The 14,669-nt window shown below is 36.6% G+C and overlaps 1 protein-coding gene across 1 annotated transcript in view; it reads left to right on the forward strand.

The window, feature by feature from the left end:
- The window catches only part of SPEN (spen family transcriptional repressor), a 92,460-nt gene that overhangs the window by 58,284 nt on the left and 19,507 nt on the right, over positions 1-14,669 (forward strand). Inside the window, 5 exon segments of the mRNA XM_070384976.1 lie at positions 4,356-4,516; positions 6,054-6,254; positions 10,677-10,828; positions 13,338-13,463; positions 13,816-13,929. Of these exon segments, the coding sequence (XP_070241077.1) occupies positions 4,356-4,516; positions 6,054-6,254; positions 10,677-10,828; positions 13,338-13,463; positions 13,816-13,929 (754 nt within the window).

A 14,669-nucleotide genomic window follows, 5' to 3' on the forward strand; every position in this document is an offset into this window, starting at 1 on the left:
GACAGAGGGGCCTGGCGGGCTACAGTCCATGGAGTTGCAAATAGTCGGATACAACTGAGCACGCATGGGTTAATTTGAATGAGAACAGTGTCCTATTTCGGAGAAGGCAATGGCACCCCACTCCAGTACTCTTGCCCTAAAATCCCATGGATGGAGGAGCCTGGTAGGCTGCAGTCCATGGGGTCGCTAAGAGTCAGACACGACTGAGCGACTTCACTTTCACTTTTCACTTTCATGCACTGGAGAAGGAAATGGCAACCCACTCCAGTGTTCTTGCCTGGAGAATCCCAGGGATGGGGGAGCCTGGTGGGCTGCCGTCTATAGGGTTGCACAGAGTCGGACATGACTGAAGTGACTTAGCAGCAGCAGCAGTGTCCTATTTGGGCTTCCTAGTAGCTCAGCTGGTAAAGAATCCACCTGCAATGCAGGATACTCTGTTTCAGTTCCTGGGTTGGGAAGATCCCTTGGAGGAGGGACAGGCTACCCACTCCAGTCTTCTTGGGCTTCCCTGATGGCTCAGATGGTGAAGAATCTGCCTGCAATGCGGGAGACTCCCATTTGATTCCTGGGTCAGGAAGATCCCCTGGAGGAGGGCGTGGCAACCCACTCGAATATTCTTGCCTGGAGAATCCTCATGGACAAAGGACCCTGGTGGGCTACAGTCCATGGGGTGTCAAAGAGTCAGACACGACTGAGTAAGCTCAGCACAGCACAGTGTCCTGTTCAGTTTGTTGACATTGTTGAGCTGCTCAGTTGTGTCCAACTCTTTGTGACCCCGTAGACTGCAGCATGCCAGGCTTCCCTGTCCTTCACTGTCTCCTTGAGTTTGCTCAAACTCGTGTCCATTGAGTTGATGATGTCATCCAACCATTTCATCTTATTCACTTGGTAATTGTAACACTACTTTTACTTTATAACTTAGAAAAAAATTATTTTTATTGATGGGAAAACTGAAGCCCAGTCATTTCTAGGAGGCCTGGTAGTGATGACTTGTGATTCTGTCTTGAGGCTTTTATCCATAGTAGTTTGTATTTTGTAACTCACATATCTCCTTTTGGCTGTTACTGGCATAGGTTTATTTCTTTATGTTTTAAACTGTAGAAAACTCTGATAACTTCATAAAATTTTTAATATTTTGCCTTATTATGTGAGAACTAAATAAAAATGCTGTGTAAGTTGTATTTTCTTAGTATATTCCACCCCCCGGCCCCAACCTGAGGTATTAGAAAAGCAGTAGCAAGTTGGTCTCAGTTCTTGGAGTTGAACTTACTCATCTGACTGGTTTAGAGTTTGTTGTGGATGTGAGAGCTCTAGTCTAAGTGCAAATGACAAAAACTATTGAATTTTTCTTTTAGGGAGTGTGCCTAAGGTGGATTTACCACCTGTGCCCCACCCCCAACCCCCATCCTGAGTTGTTTGCTTAAAGGATTAAGTCTTCCACTATAAGGAGCTGAGAGTATGAAGCAAAATTTCAGAACCCTGTAAATAACAGAACCTGTATATAGCTTTTTATTTTTAGTGTATTTGGAAATGCTATAAAAGAACTTAAAACCATAGCAGTCTTGCTCATGGAGTACTGAAATGATAATTTACTATTTCTCACATGGTTCTTGGGCATTATAAACATGTTATAATGTCTGTCTCTTATTCTGACCATGTTACCGTGTTGGTTATGTTTTCTTCTTGTCTTTCTTTTTTCCCAGAATTTATTTTTAGTTGGAGGGTAATTGCTTTACAGTTTGTGTTGGTTTCTACCATACATCAACATGCATCAGCCATAGGTACATGCACATCCCCTCCCTCCTGAGCGTCCCCCACCCCATCTCACCCCTCTAGGTTGTCACAGAGGAGCAGATGTGAGCTCCCTGTGTCATAAAGCACATTTCCACCGGCTATCTGATTTTACAGATGGCAGTGTATATGTTTCAGTGCTACTCGTTCAATTTGTCCCACCCTCTCCTTGTCCCTGTGTCTACAAGTCCATCCCCCATGTCTCTATTACTGCCCTGCAGATATGTTTATCAGTACTATCTTTCTAGATTACATATATATGCGTTAATATATGATACTTGTTTTTCACTTTCTGACTGACTTCACTCTGTATAATAGGCTGTAGGTTCATCCACCTTATTAGAACTGAGTCAGAGGAGTTCCTTTTAATGGCTGAGTAATATTCCGTTGTGTACATGTACCACAGTTTCTTTATCCGTTCATCTGTTGATGGACATCTATGTTGCTTCCATGTCCTAGCTATTGTATATAGTGCTATGATGACTATTGGGGTACATGTGTCTTTTTCAATTATCATTTTCTCCGGGTATATATCCAGTAGAGGAGTATTTGGATCATATGGTAGTTTTATTCCTAGTTTTTAAAGTAATCTCCATACTGTTCTCCATAGTGGCTATATCAATTTGCATTCCCACCAACAGTGCAATAGGGTTCGCTTTTCTCCACACCCTCTCCAGCATTTATTGTTTGTAGATTTTTTGATGGTGGCCTCTGACCAGTAGAGTGATACCTCATTGTAGTTTTGGTTTGCATTTCTCTAATAATGAGAAATATTGAGCATCTTTTCATGTGCCTGTTTTTTGTTGGGGTTGTTTGTTTTTCTGGTATTGGGCTAGATGAGCTGTTTGTATATTCTGGAGGTTAATCCTTTGTCAGTTGTTTCATTTGCAATTATTTTCGCCCATTCTGAGGTGAAATGTCTTTTCATTTTGTTTATTGTTTCGTTTGCTGTGTGAAAGCTTTTGAGTCTAATCAGGTCCATTTGTTTATTTTTGTTTTTATTTCCTTTACTCTAGGAGGTGGGTCAAAGGGGATATTGCTGTGATGTATGCCAAAGAGTATATTGCCTATGTTTTCCTCTAAGAGTTTTATACTTTCTGGCCATACATTTAAGTCCTTAATCCATTTTGAGTTTATTTTTATGTATGGTGCTCAGAAATGTTCTAGTTTCATTCTTTTGCATGTAGCTATCCAGTTTTCCCAGTACCACTTATTGAAGAAGCGATCTTTTCTCCATTGTATATTCATGCCTCCTTTGTCAAAGATAAGGTGGCCATAGGTGCGTGGATTTATCTCTGGGCTTTCTGTCTTGTTCCACTGGTCTATATTTCTGTTTTTGTGCCAGCACCATACTGTCTTGATGACTGTAGCTTTGTAGTATAGTTTGAAGTCAGGAAGGTTGATTCCTCCAGCTCCATTTTTCTTTCTCAAGATTGCTTTGACAAAACACAAATTGTCTTTTGTGTTTCCATACAAACTGAAATTTTTTGTTCTGTGAAAAATATCCACTAGTATTTTGATAGGGATTGAATTGGATCTGTAGATTGCTTTGGGTAGTATAGTCATTTTCACAGTATTGATTCTTTCAGTCCAAGAACATGGTATGTCTCTCCATCCATTTGTGTAATCTTTGATTTCTTTCATGAGTTTTATAGTTTTTTCCATACAGGTCTTTTGTCTCTTTAGGTAGGTTTATTCATAGATATTTTATTCTTTTTGTTGCAATGAAGATCTCCTTTTCTTTCAACTGTGATTGTCTTACACTTCAAGGTTTGCATTAAACTGAAGAGAAAAATTAAATTTCATTGACTCACATTTCCCACATTATTCACAGAGAAAAGAGCCTAACTGACAAGACTCTAGTGATTTGTATAATGTTTCTTTATTAATCCTTCAAAAATTTAAACCTGGGAAATTACTTTGAATGTCTGTTTTTCCCTAAAAGTTAATATCTATGAGGTGGTGGTAATAGTAGTAGTAACAATAATAGTAACAGCGTTGCCACTTCATTTATTTCTTGCCAGTCATATTCTGAACTCTAAACCTGTGTGTTTTTTTTGTTTCTTAACCTTGTGAGACAGGTACTATTATTATTATTCCCATTTTTACAGATGTAGAAACTAAGGCTTAGCAAGAGGTTAAGTGACTTGTCCAAGGATACATGCTGTATGTCTGAGTTAGGATTTAAATAGACATCTCTGAATCCAAAACTCATATATCCACTATTTTATTAACATTACCCTTAAGTCATATGTGTTTACTAGTCTTGTTTTATTTGGAAAAAATTGTTCAGATTTTGCACAGAACAAAGCATTTGTCTTTCGGTGGCCTGTGGTGGTAAAAGATTGTTACTTTTACTTCCACATTCTTAGGCCAGTGAGTGCTGTCTTCTGCCATCTCTGAAGTAAGAGTATGAAATAGATGTGGAGAAAGTAGGGTATCCAGAAAACCCAGACCTGAAATTTAGACCTTTTGATGATTGCCACTTGTTGACTGTAAGAAGTCTTATATGTGATTCTCTGTTGGTTTTTTCACTTGTTTGTTTTTTCCTTTGCCATCTGTAGCACTGATTCCAGCAGTAGTTCAAGTGATGACTCTCCAGCCCGATCGGTTCAATCTGCAGCAGTCCCAGCACCCACTTCCCAGTTGCTTTCGTCTCTGGACAAAGATGAGCCCCGTAAAAGTTTTGGGATCAAGGTTCAGAATCTTCCAGTGCGCTCTACAGGTAAAATTTTGTATTACTGTACTTTCCTCTCTGCTGTTTTTGGGGAATGAGAGAGCAACTTATGTTTTCTACATTGTATAGATTTTGTTTAAATCTCTCTCTCTCTTATTCTGACTGTGTTGGTAGTATTTTCTATTTGTCTTTCAGCTTTGACTCCTTTTTCTTTTTGTGGTTCATTGATATTTAATGCCATGTAATAAAAAGCAAGTGATTATAATTTATATAATTTCTAGGTTGTTACATATATAAGATTGCATGTTACTTGTACCTAATTATATATACATATATACACATTATTATGCATATTATATGCATTTACACACATGAAGATTGTATGGTGTGTGTTATATAAAGAAAGCATGGTTCATTTTGAATAAAAATGCTTTCTGGATTAAATATTTTTATATTAGGAAAAATTTGGTAGAATGAAATTATAGAAACACTATTTTGAGTTAGATTTACAGTGGTCTGGAGTCCTATGAAGTAACTTGGGCATAATAAAATTATGCTAGGAAACCCATTTCAATATGTTAACATTTTAAATGAAGAAAGTCATGAATAATGACTGTATGTAGTTAAAAGCTCTATTGTAATTTTTATTCCGATTTTTTTTGACATTTGGTTATAATGTATTTTTATTGCTATGTCAGGCATATATTGAGTATGTAAACAACTGTTAGTAGATGGTCAGACCAACAAAGACCTAACTAAGTATGTCTTGCTAAGTGCATTTCAGTGATTACTTATTTATTAAAATAGCCTGTGAAACCTACATACCAGGTTTATGAATAGAGACTAGTGAGATACAAATGTTGATGAACTTTTGATTTAATTACTTTGTAATTTAGAAATGGACATGGGTTAAAATTGGCTTGTCTTTCTGTACAGTTTTAATTTTTATAATGGAACTAATTAACACAAGACTTCCAGATAGTATAATTCATCTCTAAAAGGCGTTAAAGTTGTTTAGCATGTTATATGCCATTTCCCACAGTTTTATCATCAGCATGATGCATGGAAAACCAGAGATATGACTTTCTTTCTCAAGTCTTTAAAGTTTTCATATGCATATATATGTATGTTTGTGAAGTTTTTATCATGAAAATTTTAAACTCACCCACAGTAGAAGAAATATTCCCTTACACCATACCAGATTTAAAAATCATCAGTGTTTTGCCACACTTGCTTTAACTGTCTCCATCTTTCTTCTTTCCTGTTCTTGTTCCCTTTTTATCCTAAAGTGAATCCCTGGTGTTATATCATTTCACACTATCTTAAAAGATCTGTACATAAGAGTATTTTCCTGAGTAACCATGCTATATCATTCTAGCAGGTAACCAGTAATATCTTTTAAAACCCAGTTTATTTTCAGAATTGTTCAGTAATCTCTAAAATGCATCTTTAGAGTGGTTTAATTTGAAAAAGTAATGTTTTAATGCTAATTAGGTCAAAAGTCAGGTTAAAGACTCAGTAGCTTACATTTTGAGTTGTAACTGTATTAGAAAAATGAGCAACTTGTTTTTGTTTGATGGTTTAGATACAAGCCTTAAAGATGGCCTTTTCCATGAATTTAAGAAATTTGGAAAGGTGACTTCAGTGCAGATACATGGAGCTTCAGAAGAGAGATATGGTCTGGTATTCTTTCGGCAGCAAGAGGACCAAGAAAAAGCGTTGACTGCATCAAAAGGAAAACTTTTCTTTGGCATGCAGATTGAAGTAACAGCATGGATAGGGCCGGGTAAGAGACAGAGACAGCTCTCTTAACACACTTTCAGTGTCTTCTGTTTTAAAGAGCTGTTTATTAAGTTGTTGCTCAACTTAATAAAATAGATTGTTTTGGTTCAGAAGGCGTGAAGATTGTTTTTGTAAAAGGCAGTTTAGGCCCTTGTTGAATCCCACCTCCCCCAAAGGATTGAATTGATTGAGATAAGGTGGTAGTTCCTAGGAGAATGACAACAGAATTAGAAAACAGACTACATCAATTTGAGGGACTAGTTAGACCAGTTTTGTTTCCATTATGCTCTGCACAAATTGGTCCTGTTATTCCAGTTTCCATGACCTTGAAAGATAATGACAGATGGAGTGTATGCAGCCCATGGAAAATTTCAAGGGGACGTTATATTGCTCGAACCTACCTGTAAGACTTGTCTATTCTAAAGCAGGAAGTCTTGTCAGACGTGACGTGGGTCAGTGTTCTTCCTGTTTCAGAACCACCTGCAGTGCTTGTTTATAATGCAAATCTTTGATCCTACCCTCGCTTACTGGTTTAGAATTTGCATGCTCAAGTTTTTAAAACCCCTGATTTACTTGTGAGTAAATCTACAGAGGAATGAGCAGAAATGTTAACTTTATGCATTCGCATAATGTATGCGTGGGACAGTTGAACTTTAAGAGTGAGACTTTGAGTGGAATTTATAGGATAAACATAGCCCATTTTCTTGGAATATTCATTTTATTTGACAACTAAGAGGAAAAAAATAGAATTTCTCTGATAAGAATGTGTGTTATTTGTATATTAAAACAGGCACAGAGTTTTTAGAATGAAGACTATAAAATATGCTTAATTTTGTGGTAAAACACAGGAATTCAAAGGAATATAATCTTTTCAAAGGAATTGTTAATAGAAGTTATTCCTTCCCATTCATTTCCTCCTCTGGAGTTTGAGATGCACTGCCTTAACTTACACTTGGGCTAAGGGCAGTTCAGGAGTTCTTATTTAACACATTTTAAACAGTCAGAACTGACTTTGAGGAATAATATTTAGAATGTTATATAATCTGTACAAGTTTTTAGAGCCATATGTACATATGTAATTTTTAATTAGTGAGGATCTAACTCAGGGGCATTATCAATAAGTGACCTTCTAATCTCCAAGTAGTGGGCTTAGCTTGAGATTTTTAGTGAAAAAAACAAAAAAACATTTGGGGGTCTTTCCTGGAAGCCCAGTGGTTAAAACTTTGTGCTTCCAGTGCAGGGGTCTCAGGTCCCATCCCTGGTCGGGAAACTAAGATCCCACATACTGCACAGCATGACCAGAAGATTAAAAAAAAAAAATCATTTTACCTAATTAGTTAACACCCAGGATGTTAACTGGGCTTTAACCACCAGCCACTGAAGATGTTGAGATGTTTTTTTAAGCTTCCCTGGTGTCTCAGAAGGTTAAAAATCTGCCTGCGATGCAGGAGACCTGGATTTGATCCTGGGTCAGGGAGATCCCCTGGAGAAGGGCATAGCAACCCATTCCAGTATTCTTGCTTGGAAAATCCCTTGGAAAGAGAATCCTGGTGGGCTACAGTCTGTGGGATCACAAGGAGTCAGACAGTACCGAACCACTAACACTTTTACTTTTCTTTCATTGAACATGTAGAGAAGTTGGACTGGTTCAAGCATAGGAAAGTCAAAGGTACTTTTCCCAAATGGGACAGCATTGAAAGACCAGTTGAATGGGTTATTTGAAAGCTGTGTAAGGACATTGGGTTGGAATTAGCTGTTGGATGGTTGTCATAAATGTTTAATATTGAAATGTATGGAGCTGATTGCTTCCTTAGGTCAGAGACCTCTTGGAATTAAAAATATCCAAGTCCAGGAAACCTAACTTTGCCAACAGACCTCTGGTGGCTTCAAACATTGTGCTTTTTTTTACTCCTCTGCTGTGCAACATCACAATCCCCTCAACATTTCAGTGATAAGTAGGCAATAAGAGTTAAAACTGGTCATGAAGGCTGAAAGACACACTCTGAAATTTTTACTGAGCTGTTTGGTGGAATTGAAGTCATTGTAGATTTGAATGGTTGCAAATCATGCTTTATCATTCTGATTCTGCCTTTTTTTTTTTTTTTTGACTGCACTACGAGGCTTGGGAGATCTTAGTTCTCCTGATCAGGGGTTGAATCTGGACCACAGCAGTGAAAGCCTAGAATCCTGACCACTAGGCCACCAGGCCAAGGGAACTCCCCTGATTGCCTTTTAAAGTACAAATCTCAAGATGTGTCTGAATTATTTTTTTCTCCTTTTAAATGAAATATTTCTAAGTATGTACTCTCCTAGATAATTTTAAGAAGACCTTGTTGAGTTTAAAATGAGACATCAGATCAGATCAGTCGCTCAGTCGTGTCCGACTCTTTGCGACCCCATGAATCGCAGCACACCAGGCCTCCCTGTCCATCACCAACTCCCGGAGTTCACTGAGACTCATGTCCATCGAGTCAGTGATGCCATCCAGCCATCTCATCCTCTGTCATCCCCTTCTCTTCCTGCCCCCAATCCCTCCCAGCATCAGAGTCTTTTCCAATGAGTCAACTCTTCACATGAGGTGGCCAAAGTACTGGAGTTTCAGCTTCAGCATCATTCCTTCCAAAGAAATCCCAGGGCTGATCTCCTTCAGAATGGACTGGGTGGATCTCCTTGCAGTCCAAGGGACTCTCAAGAGTTTTCTCCAACACCACAGTTCAAAGCATCAGTTCTTCAGCGCTCAGCCTTCTTCACAGTCCAACTCTCACATCCATACATGACCACAGGAAAAACCATAGCCTTGACTAGACGAACCTTTGTTGGCAAAGTAATGTCTCTGCTTTTGAATATGCTATCTAGGTTGGTCATAACTTTCCTTCCAAGGAGTAAGCGTCTTTTAATTTCATGGCTGCAGTCACCATCTGCAGTGATTCTGGAGCCCAGAAAAATAAAGTCTGACACTGTTTCCACTGTTTCGCCATCTATTTCCCATGAAGTGATGGGACCGGATGCCATGATCTTCGTTTTCTGAATGTTGAGCTTTAAGCCAACTTTTTTACTCTCCACTTTCACTTTCATCAAGAGGCTTTTGAGTTCCTCTTCACTTTCTGCCCATAAGGGTAGTGTCACCCTCTGTGAAATAAGATGAAAATGTAGATAAAGATAGTTGTAATGAGCACTGAACAGTTTCTGGGCCCATCTGACTGAAAGTATATATATACTCTCTGATGATTGGGTGAGATTAAGGTCTGCTACCATTAGAGCTATTAATCTGGAATCAGAAGCGAGATGTATTCTGGCGTAGTTCACCCAGCAGCTCAGAAGTTGAGTCTTTTTAATATCAGTGTTGTTGTTGACATCATCAGTAATGTGGCTGGAGCTAATGAACACTTTGTTTTAGTCAAATTGATTAAATACTAACATTTTTGGGTGGCTTTGTTTTACATTAAAAAAGAGATATCATATAGGCCATATTATGATTGTTATCCAGAAAACGTTGAAAGTCCCTAACTTCTTGTTGTTTAGTCACTCAGTCGTGTCCTACTCTTTGCGACCCCATGGACTGTAGCCCGCCAGGCTCCTCTGTCCATGGAATTTTCCAGGCAAGAATACTGGAGTGAGTTGCCATTTCTTTCTCCAGGGGATCTTCCTGATTCAGGGATCAAACACACATAGAAGAAAGATTCTTTACCATCTGACCCATGAGGAAAGCCCATCCCAAGTTAAATGGAACTTCAGAGAAAGCCTATGATTGAGTTAGACATTGAACCAGGACTTTGATCATAAGAAATAAAAACCTTAAGAGTCATTTAACCTCTTTCTATTTGTCATTGGGTACCATGCAACAGCAAAAGAAGATATTTTATAAGCGTTACTTCAGTCAGTTTTCATACAGTTGCTATTCTTGTATCTAAAAATTGCTGTATTTAGATAATTGGGTATGACAAGCATAATATGCTAAATATTTTACAAAATATTGAAAAGTAAATAAATAGTGAAACGGGACTGTTTTTAGCTGAACTTCATGTTTATTTCAGATTTTAGGATTTTAGTTTTATAGTTCACATTCAGAGCCTACTACATAATTTTGAAACGTACCATTAGGCTTAAATAATTGCCATTTTCCACTGGGGTTTAAAACCTATTTCTGTGATAGTGATTATCTTTTAAAACAAATCAACTGAAATGGAAATTCAGTCTACTTTTCTATTTGAAAGATCAAGGTGTTAACTTTCTCTTAATTTTTTAGACATGTTTCTCTAGCTTCTGTATTCTTCTTTTGCTTTGGAGCTGTTTCTGATAGTATATATGATTTTTCAGATTACATGAGAATTAAGCCCCGCATATCAGAGATTTGATTTCTTAAAGTAGATTTTCCCATGATATATGAGTAAACATTAAAACACTCTCTGCCCCTTCCCACTTACAGAAACGGAAAGTGAAAATGAATTTCGCCCCTTGGATGAAAGGATAGATGAATTTCACCCCAAAGCAACAAGAACCCTTTTTATTGGTAACCTTGAAAAAACCACTACTTACCATGATCTTCGCAACATCTTCCAGCGCTTTGGAGAAATTGTGGTATGTTGTGTTTTTTTTTAACAATGAAAACAATTTTAAATCTTTGTCATAAAACATACAGCATAAGTGCAGCTTATATTTGGAAAAATGTATTTAGATGTTATAATGAATATTTTTCTCATTTGCCCTATGTGTTTTTAACTCCTGCTAAAAGATGATCTGGCAAAACTCATCAGGGACTGCTTTATGTGTGTATGTAAAAATATATAATTGTCTTTATTTACGTATGTATTTTCTTTTCCACTTGTCTTATCTTTGTCCATTGGATGCTGTTTTAATGCCATCTCTAGTCCTGTGGGTTGAAAGGAAAATCTGGAAGAGAAAACATGTCTGTAAGAAAGAAGCAGCAGATTAGTGTATGATTCTTTTTATTACAATGCACGTTAGAAGTACCTTGGGAATTATTGGAATGTGGTTGTCATGCTGGAAGCTCGGTTCTGTTTTGAAGTTTTAATTAGAATCTGTTTAAATTATGCAAGTCATTGTTTGACTTAGAGATAGAAGGATTTTTCTGTTCTCCATGATTTAAAACTTGAGTGAAATTATAGTGAAAGTAGTTTGGTTACAGTTTGTATCCTTAGGTATACTGTTTTGTGTTATGTTTGAAAAAATGGAAAATTACTTCTGTCTTCCTAGACTTTCTCTAGGACTTCACAGCTAATAATTGTGAAGAAAGTAATATATTTGGACTTTGGAGAGAAAAAAAAAAATAGTTTGCGTAGAAACAGCTATTGTACATCTTTTAGGTTTGTGTATATGTGATGTCCATTTGTCTATTCTTACGTATACACTAATGCTCTAAGCAAAAGATTCTTAATATTTTTTAATGGCATAACGTAGTCTTGTGAATAAAATATTATTTGTGCTTGTGGCTAAACAAAACCTCATCTTTAGGGGCTTGAGAGTAGAAATTGAAGTGGTTGGCAGAAGTGAAGAAAAAACAGAGAAGCTATTTAGGGAGCGATACCAACAAAACATTCATCTTTCTTTTCTGATTATTTAACTTCTCTTATTTTTGTGAGGGTACTGTATACTCTTAATTCCAGCTCTACTGCCTACCTGGATGAGTGACTAGATGCTCAGTTACCTATTTGGGCTACAGCTTCTTCTATCTTTAGATCACAGTCTGTTATTTATTTGTTTTTTGGCTTTGCGAGACTATGAATTGATAAAATTTTCAAACATATTTTTATTTGAATGTTTGAAGGAGTATAAAAAGTTGAATTTGGGCATGTGGATATATTTTCATCACCAGGGTTGCTAAAAATGGAATGATTATTATGTTTTAAGAGCTATGCTTGTCAATAAGGTGGACATGTCAGTATTTGAAAACTATTATCTTGTTTGCAGTTGCTCATGATTGTCACTGTTTTAATGACATACAAACCTTGGGAACATGGTCTGCTGCTTATTGATAACAGATTATGCTATAACAGAACCTTTTTAGTAAGTCAGCCCACCATTGTTCTTTGGGAAATTTAAATGGAGCTATCCTGAGTTACTACATTCTATGTAATGATGAAAACAGCTTCCATTTACCATTACTTAGAAAAATTTTGAGTATAAATTATGCTTTTTTTTTTTTTAAGGACCCATCAAACAGCTCTTTAAATGCATTACTCATTTTGCTCTGTTTCAGGTTTTGATTATTGGCTTGTGACCCTTAAGGAGGCTTAGATAATCACAATACATAATCTGCAATATATGGCCCAGCTCATTATTGTTTAAGTACAAGTTTTGCCATCCAAGTGTCTGGTTTCTCTGGACCATTTTCATGTGTAAGCCAGGTTTTTTCACTACCTCCTCTAAGTAGGCAGGACCAGAGTGTCAGATGTGACAGCAGGTTTTGAGCATTCCAAGGAAATGGGGATATTCCTTTATGTAGAGTGTTTCTTTAGTCCAGGGATGGTATTCTAATGCATCTTCACAGAGTAGTTCAGATATTTATGTAGTCCGTTCATTCTGGGTATGAGAGATTATTACCACATTTATCAGTTACCAGGTTTGATTCAGTTAGATATACTAATAGAATGAAGCTTCTGATTCGGGATTGCATATTTTAAATCACTTTTTGAAAATTTGACTTCTTTATCATTGTTATTCTTCCCAGATGCTGTATTTTAAATGGCTTGCCCCTAATAAGGATTTTAGATATTGCAGAAGGGAATTATTTGTTAGGTTTTCATTAAATAGGCCACCTTTTACTTCTTATCATAAATTTCTCTTAACACAGGTATTATGGATTTAAAATTTTGAGTTTTGAGTTGTATTGCAGTTGCTCTTCTGCAGAGCTTCACGTGCGAAGAATTTCATGGTTTGTGACTACAAATGTTGTGTTGAATAGATTTTTAGGCTATTTACAGTTGCATGAAGATGTATAATTATAACTAAGCAGGTGGTTTGGGAGGAATCTGTTTTGAGAACCATGTAGCTCATATGGACTTGGTTTATTCTGATTTATTTTTTATTGACATATCACTAAGTGGTATCCATCCATTGTTTTTTTCAGGATATTGATATTAAGAAAGTAAACGGAGTCCCTCAGTATGCGTTCTTGCAATACTGTGACATTGCCAGCGTTTGTAAGGCTATTAAGAAGATGGATGGGGAATACCTTGGAAATAATCGTCTCAAGGTAAAGGAATTTATATGTTACTGTGCTGTTAATATTTGCTGTGTTTTTTTTCCTCAAGATTTGGAGGTGTTTTATTTTGGTATATATGATTATTTAAAATTGTAATAGTATAGTTAGATAACCATAAAGGTAATAAACTTCTTTGCATCCTTATCCTGTTATACTGTAATCTGAATTAATACTTGCTTAGCCAGGCAGGATAAATTTTGTGTAAATTTTTGTTTGATTTTAACTTGATTCCCACTTGAGGTGGTGGTTGGATAAGATTCCTACAGAATACAAGTTTTTTCACAATTTTTGTTGTTGAATAATTGGTGGCTTAACTAATAGAAATTTTGCCTTTTGTATTCAGCTGGGTTTTGGAAAGAGCATGCCTACAAACTGTGTGTGGTTAGACGGGCTTTCTTCAAATGTGTCAGATCAATATTTAACACGACATTTTTGCCGATATGGGCCTGTGGTAAAGGTAAGTGGGAGGTTTGAGTATGTGGCTTTAAGTCACTAATGACTTCCTTTCTTTTGGTATTCTGTCCTTTCAGACCCAGTTTCTGGTGCTGACTTTTCTTTGTAACTCATACATTAAAATTCTCTTTTTTCCAAAATTTGATCTAGAAGAGCACTTACTTATGATATGTTTTGAAAAAACTATATCGAACCCATCAAAATGATTAATTTTAGAACCAGTCTGCAAAATACTGTTAAATAGACTGTTGCTTAGGGATTTCTATAATTTTATCTCATTAAAATTAGTCTGATTATATAATTATTCACATTCACACTTACATGTAATTAGACTTGATTTTTAAAAAAATGATAATTTTCAAAAACACTCATACAACAGAATATTCATCCAACCAATGTTTGTTGTGTAACGTTCACAAACATAACAGGAAAAGAGTCTCTGGACCCCCTTCCATTATGTGAAGGTAAAGATGTTAACTTCTTAAAAGCAGATTTTACATTGTCGGAGGTATGTTGCATAACTTTGACATTTCTGTACGTGTAGCTTTTGTTGTATGGAGAAACAGTTTTTTGGTCCGGTGATTTTTTTGTCGGTACTTACTTTAATATAAGACAGTACTCAGTCAACGTGGAAAAAGAATACACAAAAACAAAATAAAAACAATATACCTCAGGCCACAATATCCACAAATCTAAACAGTTCCTACAACATTTTGTTGTGTTTTTACTATAACATGCATCATC

The sequence above is a fragment of the Bos mutus genome, chromosome 16 (genome assembly GCF_027580195.1).
Source record: "Bos mutus isolate GX-2022 chromosome 16, NWIPB_WYAK_1.1, whole genome shotgun sequence".
NCBI classification, from domain to species: domain Eukaryota; kingdom Metazoa; phylum Chordata; class Mammalia; order Artiodactyla; family Bovidae; genus Bos; species Bos mutus.